At 40.1% G+C, this 16,916-nt stretch overlaps 1 protein-coding gene across 3 annotated transcripts in view; it reads left to right on the top strand.

Annotated features, from left to right (window-relative positions):
• Positions 1 to 16,916, top strand: part of COL19A1 (collagen type XIX alpha 1 chain) — a 340,279-nt gene that overhangs the window by 141,219 nt on the left and 182,144 nt on the right. For all 3 annotated transcript variants that reach the window (XM_029066938.1, XM_029066939.2, XM_029066941.2), the window contains exons 12-14: positions 115 to 168; positions 3,932 to 3,985; positions 8,206 to 8,241. In XM_029066938.1, the coding sequence (XP_028922771.1) occupies positions 115 to 168; positions 3,932 to 3,985; positions 8,206 to 8,241 (144 nt within the window). The remainder of the gene's footprint in view (positions 1 to 114; positions 169 to 3,931; positions 3,986 to 8,205; positions 8,242 to 16,916) is intronic.

The following is a 16,916-nucleotide window of genomic DNA, read 5'->3' on the forward strand; positions in this document are numbered from 1 at the left end:
AAGTGCTTAGTACAGTGCTCTGCACACAGTAAGTGCTCAATAAATGTGATTAAATGAATGAATGAATGAAATCTTATACTTTTAATTCACTAGAAATATCAATTTATTTTTCAGGGTGAACAAGGAGAAAAAGGAGATCCAGGCATTGATGGCAAAGATGGCAAAGATGTAAGAATATAACTTATTAAAAGAATTCATATTTTTGTGTGATTTGACTTGTGAGAGGTAAATAGACATGGGCCACACAGGTTTGAGTACCTGTAAATCATCTCCTTACCACTAAAATTATCCTGTAGCTGAGTTTTTCTGGATGATTCAGGAAAAAATATACCATACTTTTGGTAGGTAATATCTAGATAATCCCCGAAAAATTCACCATCTTTGACGAAGATACAGTTGTCATAGTCGTTTCATTTAGCCTAAAGATAGATGTAAGACTAAATGAAAATATAAATAGATTCATTAAGACTTTGTCAGAAGAAAGGGTTCATACAAGCCACCTGCTACACTATAACCTAAATTAAAGAATTAAGAAGAAAAGGGATAGAATACCATACTGTATTTCTTATACTCGAGAGTGGAGATTTGTCATTTATTTCCTTAACATTAAATGAAAGACTTTACTTACCAAATAAGAAAATATTGAAATGTAATGGTTGGATAACTTTGTTATGTGGAAAGGATTGGCTCTGAATTTTTTGAAATAAAAATATTTTTACAAGAGTACTTGTCCATGTTATCCATCTGCCTTTGAGACCAGCAAGAAAATAGATAATATGGTCAAACTAAGGTGTGTGACCAAATATGTCAAAGAATTGACTAATAGAAAATTTATCTTAGAATGGAGCTGTCTCATAAAACTGAAAAGATCAAAACTAAAAACTGAGAAGGACTGTTATTACAGTTCACAAATTCATGAAGACAGTGCAGTAAGTGAAGATGGATTTGTTCACTAAATCACAAGTACTGGGGTGGATAGGTTGAAGTTCAAATGTGATATTTGAAAAGCAAACAAAAGGGAGCCCATGCGTAGGACCATAGCAATTTGCTATCACAGAGCTGTTCACAATGAACTTAGTCAAGGAAGCTTTGGATACTTTCATAGACAAGAGATCCATAAAGGGTTATTAGAGAGAAAAGTCAAAAATACTAGAACATTAAGTGAAAAAGTGTAATTTGTTGGCTCTAGAAGGGTCTCTAGAACTTTCTAGAATATATTGTAATTAAACATTTTATAATAAGAAGAATAAATGCTATTGTATGGATGTCAAGAAGAGAACCAGATTGGATGGACCATTGGCCCAGTCCAATTCAACGTGATTTATGTTCTTAAGTTCTTTGGATCTTATGAGTCATCACTAAGAGGTTTTTTTCTTACTTCTTACTCTCAGTCCAATCCTCTCAGCCTAGGCAGCATCACAGGCACCATATCTCTGAAGTTTGAAAAAATCATTTATGGGTTTTCCTTGCATATTATATCTGTTGGCTTCTTTATCTTTACCAGAACCCTACTCATACTAACCATTCATGAACTACATTTGAGGAACTCTTTCCTAAAAGTGCAGACAGGCAGGCCGATTTATATACAATCTATTAGTTTGGGTGGAAGATATTCTGAAAGTATACTCATATAATATACATTTAGCTGAATATTCTCTTACTATTCTCTGGATGCTTGGTTGAGATGAAATGTATACTTGAGACATAAAGATATGCTGACAATATGGAAAGTTCATCTGTTTTTCTTTCCATATCTCAGCACACATTTATGCATTAGTGCTTCAGTGATCTCTTTTACTACATAGAGTATCCTGTTCTGCAGCTCATTGAGATGATTAGGTATCAGCTAAACTCTTTGAAAGGTTTAATGCTCATTATCAATGCAGAAGATATTGCAACTTTACATTCTGAAAAATTTTAATGAGCTTTGTTGTGAATATAACAAATGTGATATGTTTATATCAACAAAAGAATTCTAGAAATTGCCTTCAAAATATGTTAAAAAAAATCACGAGACTCAACAAGCAGCATGTATTTCATTTTACATAGAGCAGCTTTAAAAAAAAAATACTATGATATCTTGGCTATCACTAGCTTATTAAAGATACCAATTATCAGGTTGAGGCTTCAGAGGTTGAAGTGCTTTATGTTTATCACTGTTAGTAATAATAATAATAATTATGGTATTTATTAAGCACTTACTATGTGCAGAGCACTGTTCTAAGCTCTGGGGTAGATACAGGGTAATCAGATTGTCCCACATTTTTACAGATAAGGTAACTGAGGCCCAGAGAAGTTAAGTGACTTGCCCAAGGTCACACAGCAGACAAGTGGCAGAGTAGGGATTAGAACCCACGACCTCTGACTCCCAAGCCCAGGCTCTTTCCACTAAGCCACGCTGCTTCTACTCATTACTACTTGGGAATGTAACATCTGACGTTTCTGAAATAATCATGTTAATCTCCTTATGTGGTGTAATCCGTAATACTGAGTACCAAAATATTGAAACGCGCAAAGCCATAGTTTCAGCTGGTAGCAGCTGTTGCTACACTGCATTGGATGAAATGTCATTCAGTTGAGACTGGGTTACTCACCAATGCCAGGGAGTGAACCTACTGTACCAAATTGATCAATTCAAAAATGTCAGTGACAGTTTTGGACAAATAATGATTTTTATAATTTCTCATCATAAGTTTTTTTTAATAAATATAGTATATCCAGGCATGTGAATTTCTAAAGGTAATACATTTAGATTTTCCAGTGAAACATATTATCGTTTTCTACCAAACGTAGAGTTATACTAAATTACTTCAGAATTCAATTGCACTTCTCTATGTAATGTGCAGTCAACTGCTATGGTTTTGAGAATTTTTAAATTATTGAATTTTATCAAGAAACTAGACACATACAGTGCTTTATACCATAGTTTACTGTGTTAAATGCAGAAGACTGTCTAGGCCTCAGACTTGAGCAGTGGGGTTGATATTGATGCAGACATTCAATTCAAGCCTGTAATATTGAGAGGTAAAAGAAACTTTAGAGGATATTAGGACAGTGCCTAAGAATTGTTCCCATGACTTTGACTTATTAAAGTTTGGCCTATTAAAGGAGTAGAATTCGACCTGCAGGTCTTGTCTGTGGAGTTGTTTAACAATAGGTTTTGGGGTGCATTAAGATTTTTACTTTCCTCCATTGTGTTTGATTCTCAAAGCATAGTTAAGTTTTTACTTGCAAGAAAGATATTTTAATTCTCTAAATGTATTTTTCCTCCTAAATCACAATTTTATACTAAGGAATTCCAATGGTCGCTGCTGGAATCTGGGAAATTCATGAAAATATAAACCAGATATTTTTGAAATGTTTTATGCCAAGGATAGCTATGAATTATGTGTAAGTGAACTATGTACATTATGGCTATAGAGGGAAAATGTTGCGGCTTTTATTCCAATTTTTTAAGTGGACAAAGAGTTAATACCCATTAGCTTTCCTCAAATTCGGATTTCAAGATCGAACATAAAAATACTTCTGATTTAACTCTTGAATTTTTGGCAACTGTAATAAAGGGCAAATCAAGCTAAATCAGGGGTATTTACCACATTCACAAATTTAATCCAACGTGGCTACTTAAAAGCTTATATAGTTCTAAACGATGGTCTTCCAGATGGTGAATTAATGTAATTTTAGCAGGAAGCGAAGTTGCACAAATATGCAGTATTTAGAACACTCACTGATTTAATGATTCTGTATCCACCATAGCACAGATGTTGCTTATCATTTTAGTGCCAGTTGTCTCTATCTTTCAATTTATTGCAAACTGAGGATTGAAAATTGGAAGTTCAGCAAATCTGAATTTATTTCATTACAAAAGGAATGTTAATAATTGAGAAGATTGTGCTGTTATTCAATATTCATTGTTCTTTTCTTTGTACAGGGCTTGAAAGGTGATTTGGGTCCTCATGGTCTGCTTGGCCAAAAGGGAGAGAAGGTAACCTGCATTCCCAGAAGAGTACCTTTTGTAAAAAAAAAATTTGAAAACTATGTCTAAATAAAATGATCAGTCAGAGTATTTGTTGAGCACCTACTGTGTTGAAAGTATGGAACTAAGTACTTGGGAGTACTGTCCCTCATGGACCTTATAATCTAGCAAGGGAGTCAGACACTAAAATAAGGGAGATAGGAAGAGGTAATATAGCACATAAAGATGCATCCATAAGTGCTGTAGTTTGTGGGAGGAGGTTGGGGAGGAAGGGGCAAAGGAGGTGGGAGTACCACGTAGGTATCTTAAAAGTGCTGAAGTTCAGTAAAGAACTGTAAGGGAAAATATCAGGAACTAATTAAGAAAGGCCTGTTGGAGGAGATTCATCCATTCATTCAACTGTATTTATTGAGTGGTAACTGTCTGCGAAGCATGGTATTAATTGTTTGGGAGAGTACAATATAACAATAAATAGACATATTCTTACCATCTAGAGAGAGAAGTGATTTCAGATAGGTATTGAAGATAGGGAGGGTAGTGGTCTGCCAACTGTGAAGAGGGAGGTAGAGGGGGAGGTAATTCCATGCAGAGGGGAGGATGGATGGCAATGAGACAGGTAATGGGAGAGAGAACAGCAATTGTCTGTCAGTAGTTTGGCTTGATAGAAACTAAGCATGTGAGCTGGGGCAATGAAGAAGAATAGTAGGAATAAGTAGGAGAGAGACAATTGATGAATGCCTTAAAGCCAATGGTGAGGACTTTTTGCCTGATGCAGAGAGACATGAATGGCCACTGGAGATTTCTGAAGAGTGGGGAGATGAGTGCAGAATGATATTTTAGGAAAATGATCCTGGTAGCAGAGTGAAGTGTGGACAGAAAAAGGGAAAGACTGGAAGGAGGAACATCAGCAAGGAGATGGTTAATTAACCAATCAATCAATCAGTGGTATTTATTGTGTATTGTGTGCAGAGCCTTGTACTAAGTATTTGGGAGAGGACAATGCATTAATAGAATTGGTAGACATGATGTCTGCTGTCCAGGAATTTACAAGCTAATAGGAGAAACTAGCATTAAAGTAAATTAGAGATTGGGAAGCAGCAAGGTATAATGATTTGTAAATACAATATATCAATAAGTGCTGTGGGGCTGAGGTGAATACCAATGTGCTTAATTAGTACAGACCCAAGTACACAGGGAACCAGAAGAGGGGTGGTGCTAATAAGGTAGGGAAATAAGAGATTAGTCAGGGAAGAATTCTTGGAGAAAATAAGATTTTAGTATGGCTATGAAGATGGAGAGTGTGGAGGTTTGTAGAATACAAAGGAGGAAGAAGTACCAAGCCAGAGGGAGGATAATACTATTTTTGGTATTTGTTAAGCTCTTACTATGTGACAGTAAGATACCAAGTGCTAGGTAGAGTAGATACTAGCAATTCGGGTTAGATACAGATCTTGTCCCACATGGGACTCGCAGTCTCAATCCTCATTTTATATATGAGGTAAATAAGGTACAGAAAAGTCAAGTGACTTGCCCATGGTCACACAGCACACAAGTAGCAGAGCTGGGATTAGAACCCATGACCTGACTCCCAGGTTGATTTTCTGTGTTCTGTGTCATGCTGAGGATGTGAACAGAAGATCGAGATACACTGAGTAGGTTGGCACTAGAGCAGCGATAGGCTGAATTGTAGTAGATTAGCCACTTTAGATGGGAGGGTGAGCTGATTGAGGACTTTAACATCCCAGTGGTAAGGAGTATCTGTTTGTTGCAGAAATGGATAGGCAACTTGGAGCTTTTTGAGGAGTGGGGAGGCATGCATGGAGCAGTTTTTTTAGAAAAATGAACTGGGCAGAAGAGTGAAGTATGGCCTGGAGAGAGAAGAGAATGGAAGCAGAGAATCAGCAAAGTGGTTGATACAGAAGTTGAGGTGGGATATAAGTGCTTGGATGAGCATGGTAGAAGTTTAATTGAAGAGAAAGAGATGGATTTTTAAAATGTTATGGAAGTCAAAGTGGGATTTTTATTATGTGAAACAACAGCCAGACACGTTTGAAAATAATAATGTTAATAATAATGTTGGTATTTGTTAAGTGTTTACTATGTGCAGAGCACTGTTTTAAGCGCTGGGGGAGATACAGGGTAATCAGGTTGTCCCACGTGAGGCTCACAGTTAATCCCCATTTTACAGATGAGGTAATTGAGGCACAGAGAAGTGAAGTGACTTGCCCACAGTCACACAGCTGACGAGTGGCAGAGCTGGGAGTCGAACCCATGACCTCTGACTCTGAAGCCCAGGCTCTTTCCACTGAGCCAAGCTGCTAACCTGTGGCCATTCAAACTATTCAAGAAAGATGTGTATTTCTACCAATTATAGTACAACTTCTTGTTCAAAAAATTCATGAAAGAAAAGATGCTATAATATAATTTTTAAAACAGACTTCTAGACATTTGGTTGATTTTAAAGCTGCCTCGTGGCAGTTTTTCTAATGGGGTACATATCAGTGATGTTATGAAGATAAAATACTTGTTCTTCACTCCACGTTATTACCACATCCCTCCATAGTCTCATCAAATCATCCTGGTAGTACCTCAAAGAATTGCAAAGATGAAACACTATGCAAACTTTGTAAATGGCTTCAATAGTAGTAGAATGTAGTTGGAGCTACATTCAAACATAACCCATATTTGTCACTAGTGTCACAGGAGAAAGAAAAGAAAGAGATAAAGAGTTAATGAACTATGTAACATTGTTTTGATTTGTTGGCTTTAGTTCCACAAAAGGAATTGTTTTTTATCTTTGATGGTTTAAGTTTCACTCTGTGGATTATAGAAATTTATTTTAGAAATTACAGTGACTATTGGACAGCATAATTAATTAATTAATGGTGGTATTAAGTGAGAAGCAGTGTGGTTCAGTGGAAAGAGCCCGGCCTTGGGAGTCAGAGGTCATGGGTTCAAATCCCAGCTCTGCCACTCGTCAGCTGTGTGACTGTGAGCAAGTCACTTAACTTCATTGTGCCTCAGTTACCTCATCTATAAAATGGGAATTAACTGTGAGCCCCACGGGGGACAACCTGATTACCCTGTATCCACCCCAGCATTTAGAACAGTGCTCTGCACATAGTAAGCACTTAACAAATACCAACATTATTATTATTATTATCATTTGTTAAGCGCTTACTATGTGCAAAGCACTGTTCTAAGCGCTGGGGGGATAGAGGGTGATCAGATTGTCCCATGTGGGGCTCACAGTTTAAATCCCCATTTTACACATGAGGTCACAGGCACAGAGAAGTGACCTGACTTGCCCAAAGTCACACAGATGGCAAGTGGCAGAGACGGGATTAGGACCCATTACCTCTGACTCCCAAGCCCAGGCTCTTTCCACTGAGCCATGCTGCTTCTCAATTACAAAAGCCATTTAGATTTTCATGTGTTGTGAAGTAAAGTTTACCTTACTAAATTCAGGGTTAAAATATCATTTTGTGGAGCATTTTTGCAAAATGTATTTAGTTCCAGAAAATTATGAGGTCAGAATGTCCCTGTAAGAATAGGCCTATAACAAAAATAAGGCAAGCAGGGAGGCAGGAATAACTAAGAATGAAAATTAAATGAACCATTGTCCAAGCATTTAAATATTTCTTACATATCAGATAGTTTTGCATGGTTCAGTTTGTTTACCCAGTCATTTGCTTTGCCTACCAGGGGGATGTGACAAGTGCAACATCTGAAATTTGTAGAGTCAGATAAAAACCTTTTACACGAGTACCAAATGAAGCTCTATTGAGTACTGTAGTTCTTCCAAGAGGCCATGGGTACTCTCCAGACAGCTGTGAGAACTGAAAAAGGGTGATCCACTTGTTATTTCTGCTGAGCCTAATCCGAATTTTACACTACAAAAATTATCACTTGTTACTGTAGCATTTCCCAGCTGTCTTGTTGGCAACAATCCAGGTTTTAAAAGATTTTCATTCTAATTTTAGATGAATGGACAAACTCTCAAAGATTAGTTATTGCCCCTAAGGCCATTATTCTGTGGCTGAGAACATATTTGTGACAAGGTGGTTTTACTAGGAGAGAGAGTGGATATTGAATAAAAGATTCTCCTAGTAAGAGTACTTTTTTAAAGATTAAAGCCTATTTCATATTTTTTCACTGCCTTTAAGGTCAGGAATAAAATCCATGAAGAAAATTTCTTGGTAAATTGTAATTTTTTTCTCTTGTTTTAGGGAGAGAGAGGTGCCCCAGGACCTCCAGTCTTAAATGTAAGTATTCTGAAAAAACTCTGACTACTCACCCAAATTTAACTAAACTGAATTAAAAATATTTAGAAGTGTAGTGTAGCTAATTTACTTTCAGGTCACATCATCAACAAACCAAGTATAGTGTCCCCTAAGCATAGGGTTATGATTTTGTTTCATTTATTTTATGGGAAAATGGAATGGCAGCCTTATTTTTTCTTTATCCTAAATATCAAGACAAAGTAAAAAAGATAGCTTAAAGATTTGAAGAAAACTACATAAGCAGCCTGATAGTTGCTTGGTATACACTTGTAATAGATCATTTCTATTTCCTCTTATGGTTTGCTTTAAACATTTGTACAGATAAGCAGAGTTCAAAAACACAGTATTTCAAAAATGAATTTGCTTATAATGTAGCCACAATGTGAATATGCTATAGTTGAATAGCTTATCATTTATTTAGCATTTAGCCATGAATATATGATGTCTAATTGGATGCAGTTTATATTGAAAGCTTTCCTTCCAGCTCATTTTGGTTTTACCTATAGTTACAGTTCTTGGCCCATGAAAGGGTTTTTTTAATGCCAAATTAATGAAACAAAAGATAATAATTCATGTAATTCATGATTTTAAGGTTATTTGTTGCCTTAAGTCTCCAAACAATTTTTTTTTTCTTAGTATGCATTCAATCATTCATTCAATTTACAAAATTACAATTTTTGAAATGAAATTGCTTTAAGGTATAAGTATTACATTTAAAATAATCCAGTAAAATACATAAAAAGAAAGTGCTACTGGTATAAATTCAGCATATTAAAAGTATCCTCTCTAAAAGGCCCACCAACAAGGAAATATTATCCTAAAATGATATTTTGTACTGTACCTTAGGGCATCATTGTTAAGTGCTAACCATGTGCCAAGGATTATACTAACCTCTGGAGAAGATACAGGATAAGCAGATGGGATACCGTCCTTGTCCCAAATGAACACTCTTCCTTCTCTTGCTTTCCTGATGTATCCAGCTGTTTGTACGAGCCACCCCAAACTTCTCAGAGGGCTGCTGTATGCAGCTCAAGATCAATCAGTCAATCATATATATTGAGCACTTATTATGTGCAAAACACTGGACTAGGTGCTTGGAGAGTACAACAGAATTAACAGATGTATTCCCTTCCCTTAACGAGCTCACAGCCTAGAGGAGGAGACAGAGGTAGATATACTAACCATAGGCAATATTATTGAAAGGAGCATAATCCTCATTAAAGTTTCAAGGTCCATTTTTATACAAGCATTTTCAGTGATAATAAATGTTGGTATTTGCTAAGCACTTACTATGTGCAAAACACTGTTCTAAGCACTGGGGTAGATACAGACAGGGTAATCAGGTTGTGCCACATGAGGCTCACAGCCTTAATCCCCATTTGACAGATGAGGTAACTGAGGCACAAAGAAGTTAAGTGACTTGCGCAAAGTCACACAGCTGAGAAGTGGCAGAACTGGGGTTTGAACCCATGACCTGTGAATCCCAAGCCCATGCTCTTTCCACTGAGCCACACTTCTTCTCCTAAGTGATCTACAATTTAAACATTTTTATCAAATCATTTTTTATTTAAAATTTATTATTTTGATGAGGTGATTTTAGAAATTTCAGGGTTTATTGTTCTAGTATAATTCTCTGCCCTATTCCACTATGGAAAAAATATATATCTACTTCTATTATCAAGGATGAAGCACTTTTCTTTAATGAGAGTATACTCTGCTCTGGATAGTTGTACAAAATGCAATTCACCTCAAAAAACTTTTAAAACTCAAGAAACTGATTTGCAAATGGTACATGGGCATCATTTCACTCATCACTGAACCACAGCCTTGTCCATAGTGAATTTTTACATTTATAAAAGTCTTGAATAGAATTAAATATTACTTTATCCAGTTGAAACTGCAAGAATTTAGACAGGCCAAATTTATGCCAGTTTGGAAGTAAATAAAATCATTATGAATGACTTCCCAGCACCTTCAGAAAAGTCAAATTAAGAATGTCACAAGTAACCAGAATTTAAAATTATATTTTAACTGGGAAAGAAAGGAGTTTGGCATCCATATTCCAACCAGGAAGTCCCTCTCTCAAGGGCTTTTAAAGAGCTTTCTTGTCTTTTATTTCCTCCTACTGAAGAATCCTGCTCTGTTATTTCTTATTCTGTTGAAAAGATTTGACAACTTGCTATATCTTACCCGGATGAATCCTGGGGAATAGCATGTCCCATGTGATCAAAGGACAGGAAACAGAATACTACATTTTTAGTGACCTATTTCGTGACATGATAAATTATCTCCTCACAGAAAAGATTATATGAAATATTGGTATGAATTAAGATGAACTGTATATCTACATCATGAGCCCCTTATCCAGGAGGGATCATATCTGAATTGGTTCAGGAAATGATCCCATTGCTTAAAACAATGCCTTGCACATTGTAAGTGCTTAATAAGAGTTAGACATCATTCTGATGGAGATGTAGCTTCCTCCCAGTCAATCAGAAGGTTTTAATTGAATGTTTACTGTGTGCAGAACATTGTACTAAGTTTTTGGTAAAGTTACAGTTAGAGTTGGTAGACATGATCAAGCCCACAAGGTGCTTACAGAGTCTACAGGGAAAGGCAGACATAATACAATTACAAATAGGGGAAATGGAGGAGTATACTCTGTACATAAGTACTGTAGGTGAGGTGTGGGATGAATAACAAAGTGCTTAATTTGTACAGACCCAAGTTTATATAGGTGATGCAGAAGGGAGGGTGAAGGGGGGAAACATGGCCTTAGTCGGGGAGGGACTATTGGAGGCGATAACAACTATAGTAGGGTTTTTGAAGATAGAGAGGATCTATCAGATATGAATTGAGAGGGAGTTCCATCCAGGCAAGAGGGAGAATGTGGGGAATGGTCAATAGGGAGATGGATAAGATTGTAGTACAATGGATGGTGTTAGAAGAGCAAAGTGTGTGGGCTGGGTTATAGGTAGGAGATTAGCGAAATAAGGGAAGGCATCATTGAATGCATAAAACCGATGATAAGGAATTTGATGGGGAAATGGGGGAAACCAGTAGAAGTTTTTGATAAGTGGGGAGATGAAAAATAATCCAGGCAGAAGAGAAAAGTAAGGACTGAAGAATGGAGAGACAAAAGGCAGGGGGATTAGTATCGGGTGTAGTAGACAAAGCTGAATAGGATAAATGTGTAAATAAGCAAGGTAACAATTTGGAGAGGAAGGGGTGGATTCTAGAGATGTCGTGGAGGTAGAATGCAGGATTTAATGGCAGACTAAATGTGTGTGTTGTGTGAAAAAAATGAGTTGAGAATAATGCCAAAGTTATGAGCTTGTGAGATAGTGAGGATGGTGGTGTTGTCTAGTGATAGGAAAAGCTAGGGATGGATGGGCATTGGAGTGCGAAGATGTGAAGTTCTGTTTTGGACATGTTAAGATGCCAAATTAGAATTTTTTTGGAAATATTTATGAGATAAATAGAAACATAATGATCTTTAGGAGACAATGTTAGTCATAATTCACAGCATTAAAAATCTGAATTGCTGTAATATGCTTCTAGTGAAGATGTATTTTTCATTTAAATTGAACTCTTATTTACCTTAATTCCTGAATGACAGTTCAGGACAAGAAAGATTTAACATGAAGCTGTCTTCCTTCCACTGACATCTTTATTTACAAGGCTTTTTTAATTTTGCTGTTATTTTCCTTACACATCACAAAATGCAGGTGCAGATTATTTCTTGTCAGAAACATGAACCAACATAAACCAAGCAGAAAATTTCAGCTGAAGCAAGTCTTGATGTAGGGAGTTCCTGAACTGAGGAAGTGATTCACTGGAACCTTTTTTTGTTGAATTACGGTTGAATAGTCCATGGTGGAAGGGAAATGGAGATTTAGTTTAGAAATTACCATTTCTCCTGGTGTAGTCAGTCGATCAGTGTTATTTATTGAACATTTACTATGAGCAGAGCACCAAACTAAGTGCTTGGGAGAGTACAGTACAACAGACTTGGTAATAATAATGTTGGTATTCGTTAAATGCTTACTATGTGCAGAGCACTGTTCTAAGCGCTGGGGTATACAGGGTAATCAGGTTGTCCCACATGAGGCTCACAGTCTTAATCCCTATTTTACTGATGAGGCAACTGAGGCACAGAGAAGTTACGTGACTTGCCACAGTCACACATCTGCCAAGTGGAAGAGCCTGAATTCGAACTCATGACCTCTGACTCCCAAGCCCGTGCTCTTTCCACTGAGCCACGCTGCTTCTCTAGACTTGCTCCCTTCCTGTAAGGAGCTTACAGTATAGAGGGAGAGACAGACATTAATATAAATCAGTTACTCATATTTACTGAGCACTTACTGAGTGCAGAGCGCTGTACTAAGTGCTTGGGAGAGTACAACATAACAATATTACAGACAGTCTAAACGGGGACACAGACTAATATAAATAAATAAATTGCCAATATGTTCATAAGTGCTGTGGGGCTGGGAGGAGGGATGAATAAATGGAGCAAATCAGGGCAACAGAGGAGGGAGTGGAATATAAGGAAAAGAAGTCAGGTAGGCCTCTTGGAGGTTATGTACCTACAGTAAGGCTTTGAAGGTGGGGAGAGTATTGTCGGATATGAATAAGAACGGTATTCCAGGACACAGGCAAGATATGAGGAACAGATCAGTAACTAGATAGATGAGACTGAGGTACAGTGAGAAGCTTAGCATTAGAGGAGCAAAGACTGCAGGCTGGGTTGTAGTAGGAGATTAGCAATGTGAGTTATAGGAGAGTGCAAGGTGATTGAATCCTTTCAAGACAAAGGAGTTTCTATTTGATGCAGACATGGATGGACAACCACTGCAGGTTCTTGAGGAGTGGGGAAACATGGCCTGAATGTTTTTGTAGAAAAATGATCCAGGCAGCAGAGTGAAATATGGACTGGAGTTTGGAGAAACAGGAAGCAGGGAGGTCAGCAAGGCAGCTGTTGTAGTCCCTAAAACCCCAGGCAATGTTGCAAAAGCTTCTGGTAAGTAATGTCTCAAGTTCTTCTTACTAGCAGGCATTAGATAATAAAAATGTGGCTGGAATATATTTTTGAAATAAGGAGAATATTGCATTTCTGTTCCCATGTTAACTGGCACCAAGGAGATACCCACTTTGAGATTCTTTACTTTGTTAAATAATAGAAGGTAGGGGAAAATATCCCACCCCCACCCCAATGAGTTTAATTCAACTGCATTTTCACAGGTTCAGTAGGAGTCAATACAGACCCAGCTCAGGAATTGACAAGTAGATATTCTTTGTAAATTCAATCTGATTAGAATTTAGAATAAATTAACAAAAGGCTTCTGAAAGAATGCTTTTCCAATAAGATTTTCCAGGGACTAAAAAAATCTTAAAAACAAGTTTTCAAATCTTTTAATTTCCCCTACCTATTATTTCTGGATTTTTTTAGAGGGGGAAAACAAGAGAAAAGTGGAAGTAGTACCTTGGAATGCCAAAAAGAGAAAGGGGATCATAACCAATCAATCTGAGTGTTTACTGTGTGCAGGGCATTGTGCTAAATTCTTGGAAGAGTACAACACAGTAGAATTGGTAAACCTGATCCCCGCCCACAAGAATTTACAAACTAGTGGACTTTACAAAATTGGGTGTTTTTTTTTATTTTTGAGAAGTAGCAAGGTGTAGTGGAAGGAGCATAGGCCTGAGAGTCAGAGATTCTGGATTCTAATCCCAGCTCTGCCACTTGCCTGCTGTGAGTATGAGCTTGGACAAGTCATTTCCTGTGGCTTAGTGGGAAGAGCACGGGCTCGGGAGTCAGAGGTAGTAGGTTCTAATCCCGCTCTGGCACTTGTCTGCTTTGTGACTATGGGCAAGTCACTTAACTTCTCTGTGCCTCAGTTCCCTCATCTTTAAAATGGAGATTAAGACTGTAAACCCCATGTGAGACAACCTTTCATTCATTCAATAGTAGTATTTATTGAGCGCTTACTATGTGCAGAGCACTGTACTAAGCGCTTGGGATGAACAAGTCGGCAACAGATAGAGACAGTCCCTGCCGTTTGACGGGCTTACAGTCTAATCGGGGGAGACGGACAGACAAGAACAATGGCACTAAACAGCGTCAAGGGGAAGAACATCTCGTAAAAACAATGGCAACTAAATAGAATCAAGGCGATGTACAATTCATTAACAAAATAAATAGGGTAACGAAAATATATACAGTTGAGCGGACGAGTACAGTGCTGTGGGGATGGGAAGGGAGAGGTGGAGGAACAGAGGGAAAAGGGGAAAATGAGGCTTTAGCTGTGGAGAGGTAAAGGGGGGATGGCAGAGGGAGTAGAGGGGGAAGAGGAGCTCAGTCTGGGAACCCCTCTTGGAGGAGGTGATTTTTAAGTAAGGTTTTGAAGAGGGAAAGAGAATCAGTTTGGCGGAGGTGAGGAGGGAGGGCGTTCCAGGACCGCGGGAGGACGTGACCCAGGGGTCGACGGCGGGATAGGCGAGACCGAGGGACGGTGAGGAGGTGGGCGGCAGAGGAGCGGAGCGTGTGGGGTGGGTGGTAGAAAGAGAGAAGGGAGGAGAGGTAGGAAGGGGCAAGGTGATGGAGAGCCTTGAAGCCTAGAGTGAGGAGTTTTTGTTTGGAGCGGAGGTCGATAGGCAACCACTGGAGTTGTTTAAGAAGGGGAGTGACATGCCCAGATCGTTTCTGCAGGAAGATGAGCCGGGCAGCGGAGTGAAGAATAGACCGGAGCGGGGCGAGAGAGGAGGAAGGGAGGTCAGAGAGAAGGCTGACACAGTAGTCTAGCCGGGATATAACGAGAGCCCGTAATAGTAAGGTAGCCGTTTGGGTGGAGAGGAAAGGGCGGATCTTGGCGATATTGTAGAGGTGAAACCGGCAGGTCTTGGTAACGGATAGGATGTGTGGGGTGAACGAGAGGGACGAGTCAAGGATGACACCGAGATTGCGGGCCTGCGGGACGGGAAGGATGGTCGTGCCATCCACGGTGATAGAGAAGTCTGGGAGCGGACCGGGTTTGGGAGGGAAGATGAGGAGCTCAGTCTTGCTCATGTTGAGTTTTAGGTGGCGGGCCGACATCCAGGTGGAGACGTCCCGGAGGCAGGAGGAGATGCGAGCCTGAAGGGAGGGGGAGAGGACGGGGCGGAGATGTAGATCTGCGTGTCATCTGCGTAGAGATGGTAGTCAAAGCCGTGAGAGAGGATGAGTTCACCGAGGGAGTGAGTGTAAATGGAGAACAGAAGAGGGCCAAGAACTGACCCTTGAGGAACTCCAACAGTTAAAGGATGGGAGGGGGAGGAGGCTCCAGCGTAGGAGACCGAGAATGATCGGCCAGAGAGGTAAGAGGAGAACCAGGAGAGGACAGAGTCCGTGAAGCCAAGGTGAGATAAGGTATGGAGGAGGAGGGGATGGTCGACAGTGTCAAAGGCAGCAGAGAGGTCAAGGAGGATCAGAATGGAGTAGGAGCCATTGGATTTGGCAAGAAGGAGGTCATGGGTGACCTTAGAGAGAGCAGTCTCGGTAGAGTGGAGGGGACGGAAGCCAGATTGGAGGGGGTCTAGGAGAGAATGGGAGTTAAGGAATTCTAGGCATCGATTGTAGATGACTCGTTCTAAGATTTTGGAAAGGAAGGGTAGTAGGGAGATAGGATGATAACTGGAGGGGGAAGTGGGGTCAAGAGCGGGTTTTTTTAGGATGGGGGAGACGTGGGCATGTTTGAAGGCAGAGGGGAAGGAGCCCTTGGAGATTGAGTGGTTAAAAATAGAAGTTAAGGAAGGGAGGAGGGCAGGGGCGATGGTTTTAAGAAGGTGAGAGGGAATGGGGTCCGAGGCGCAGGTGGAGGGGGTGGCACTTGCGAGGAGGGAGGAGATCTCCTCTGAGGATACTGCAGGGAAGGATGGGAAAGTAGGGGAGGGGGTTGGTGGGGGGGAGGGGAGAGGCGGAGGGGTGACTTTGGGGAGCTCAGACCTGATTGTATTGATTTTCGTGAGGAAATAGGTGGCCAGATCACTGGGGGTGAGAGATGGGGGAGGGGGAGGAACAGGGGGCCTAAGGAGAGAGTTAAAGGTCCGGAACAATCGGCGGGGGTGACGGGCATGGGTGTCGATGAGGGAGGAGAAGAAGCTTTGCCTGGCGGAGGAGAGGGCAGAGTTAAGGCAGGAAAGGATAAATTTGAAGTGTGTGAGGTCGGCTTGGTGCTTGGACTTTCGCCAGCAGCGCTCAGCAGCTCGAGCATAGGAGCGTAGGAGGCGGACGGAGGAGGTGATCCAGGGCTGTGGGTTAGTGGCGCGAGAGCGGCGGAGGGAAAGGGGGGCGAGAGAGTCGAGATGAGTAGAGAGGGTGGAGTTGAGAGCGGAGACCTGATCGTCGAGAGTGGGAAGAGAGGACAGGGCGGCAAGGTGAGGCGAGATGCTATTGGAAAGACGGATGGGATCGAGAGAGCGGAGGTCTCTGTGGGGCAGTAGCGAAGATTTGCAGGGGGAGGGAGTGTGAGAGATGAGGCAGGTGAGAAGGTTATGGTCAGAGAGAGGGATTTCAGAGTCGGTGAGTGAGGAGATAGTGCAGCGGTAGGAGATGACAAGATCGAGGGTGTGACCGAGTCGGTGAGTGGGCGCGGTATGGTGGAGGAGGAGGTCGGCAGAGT

Source organism: Ornithorhynchus anatinus, chromosome 1 (assembly GCF_004115215.2).
Source record: "Ornithorhynchus anatinus isolate Pmale09 chromosome 1, mOrnAna1.pri.v4, whole genome shotgun sequence".
Taxonomy (NCBI): Eukaryota; Metazoa; Chordata; class Mammalia; order Monotremata; family Ornithorhynchidae; genus Ornithorhynchus; species Ornithorhynchus anatinus.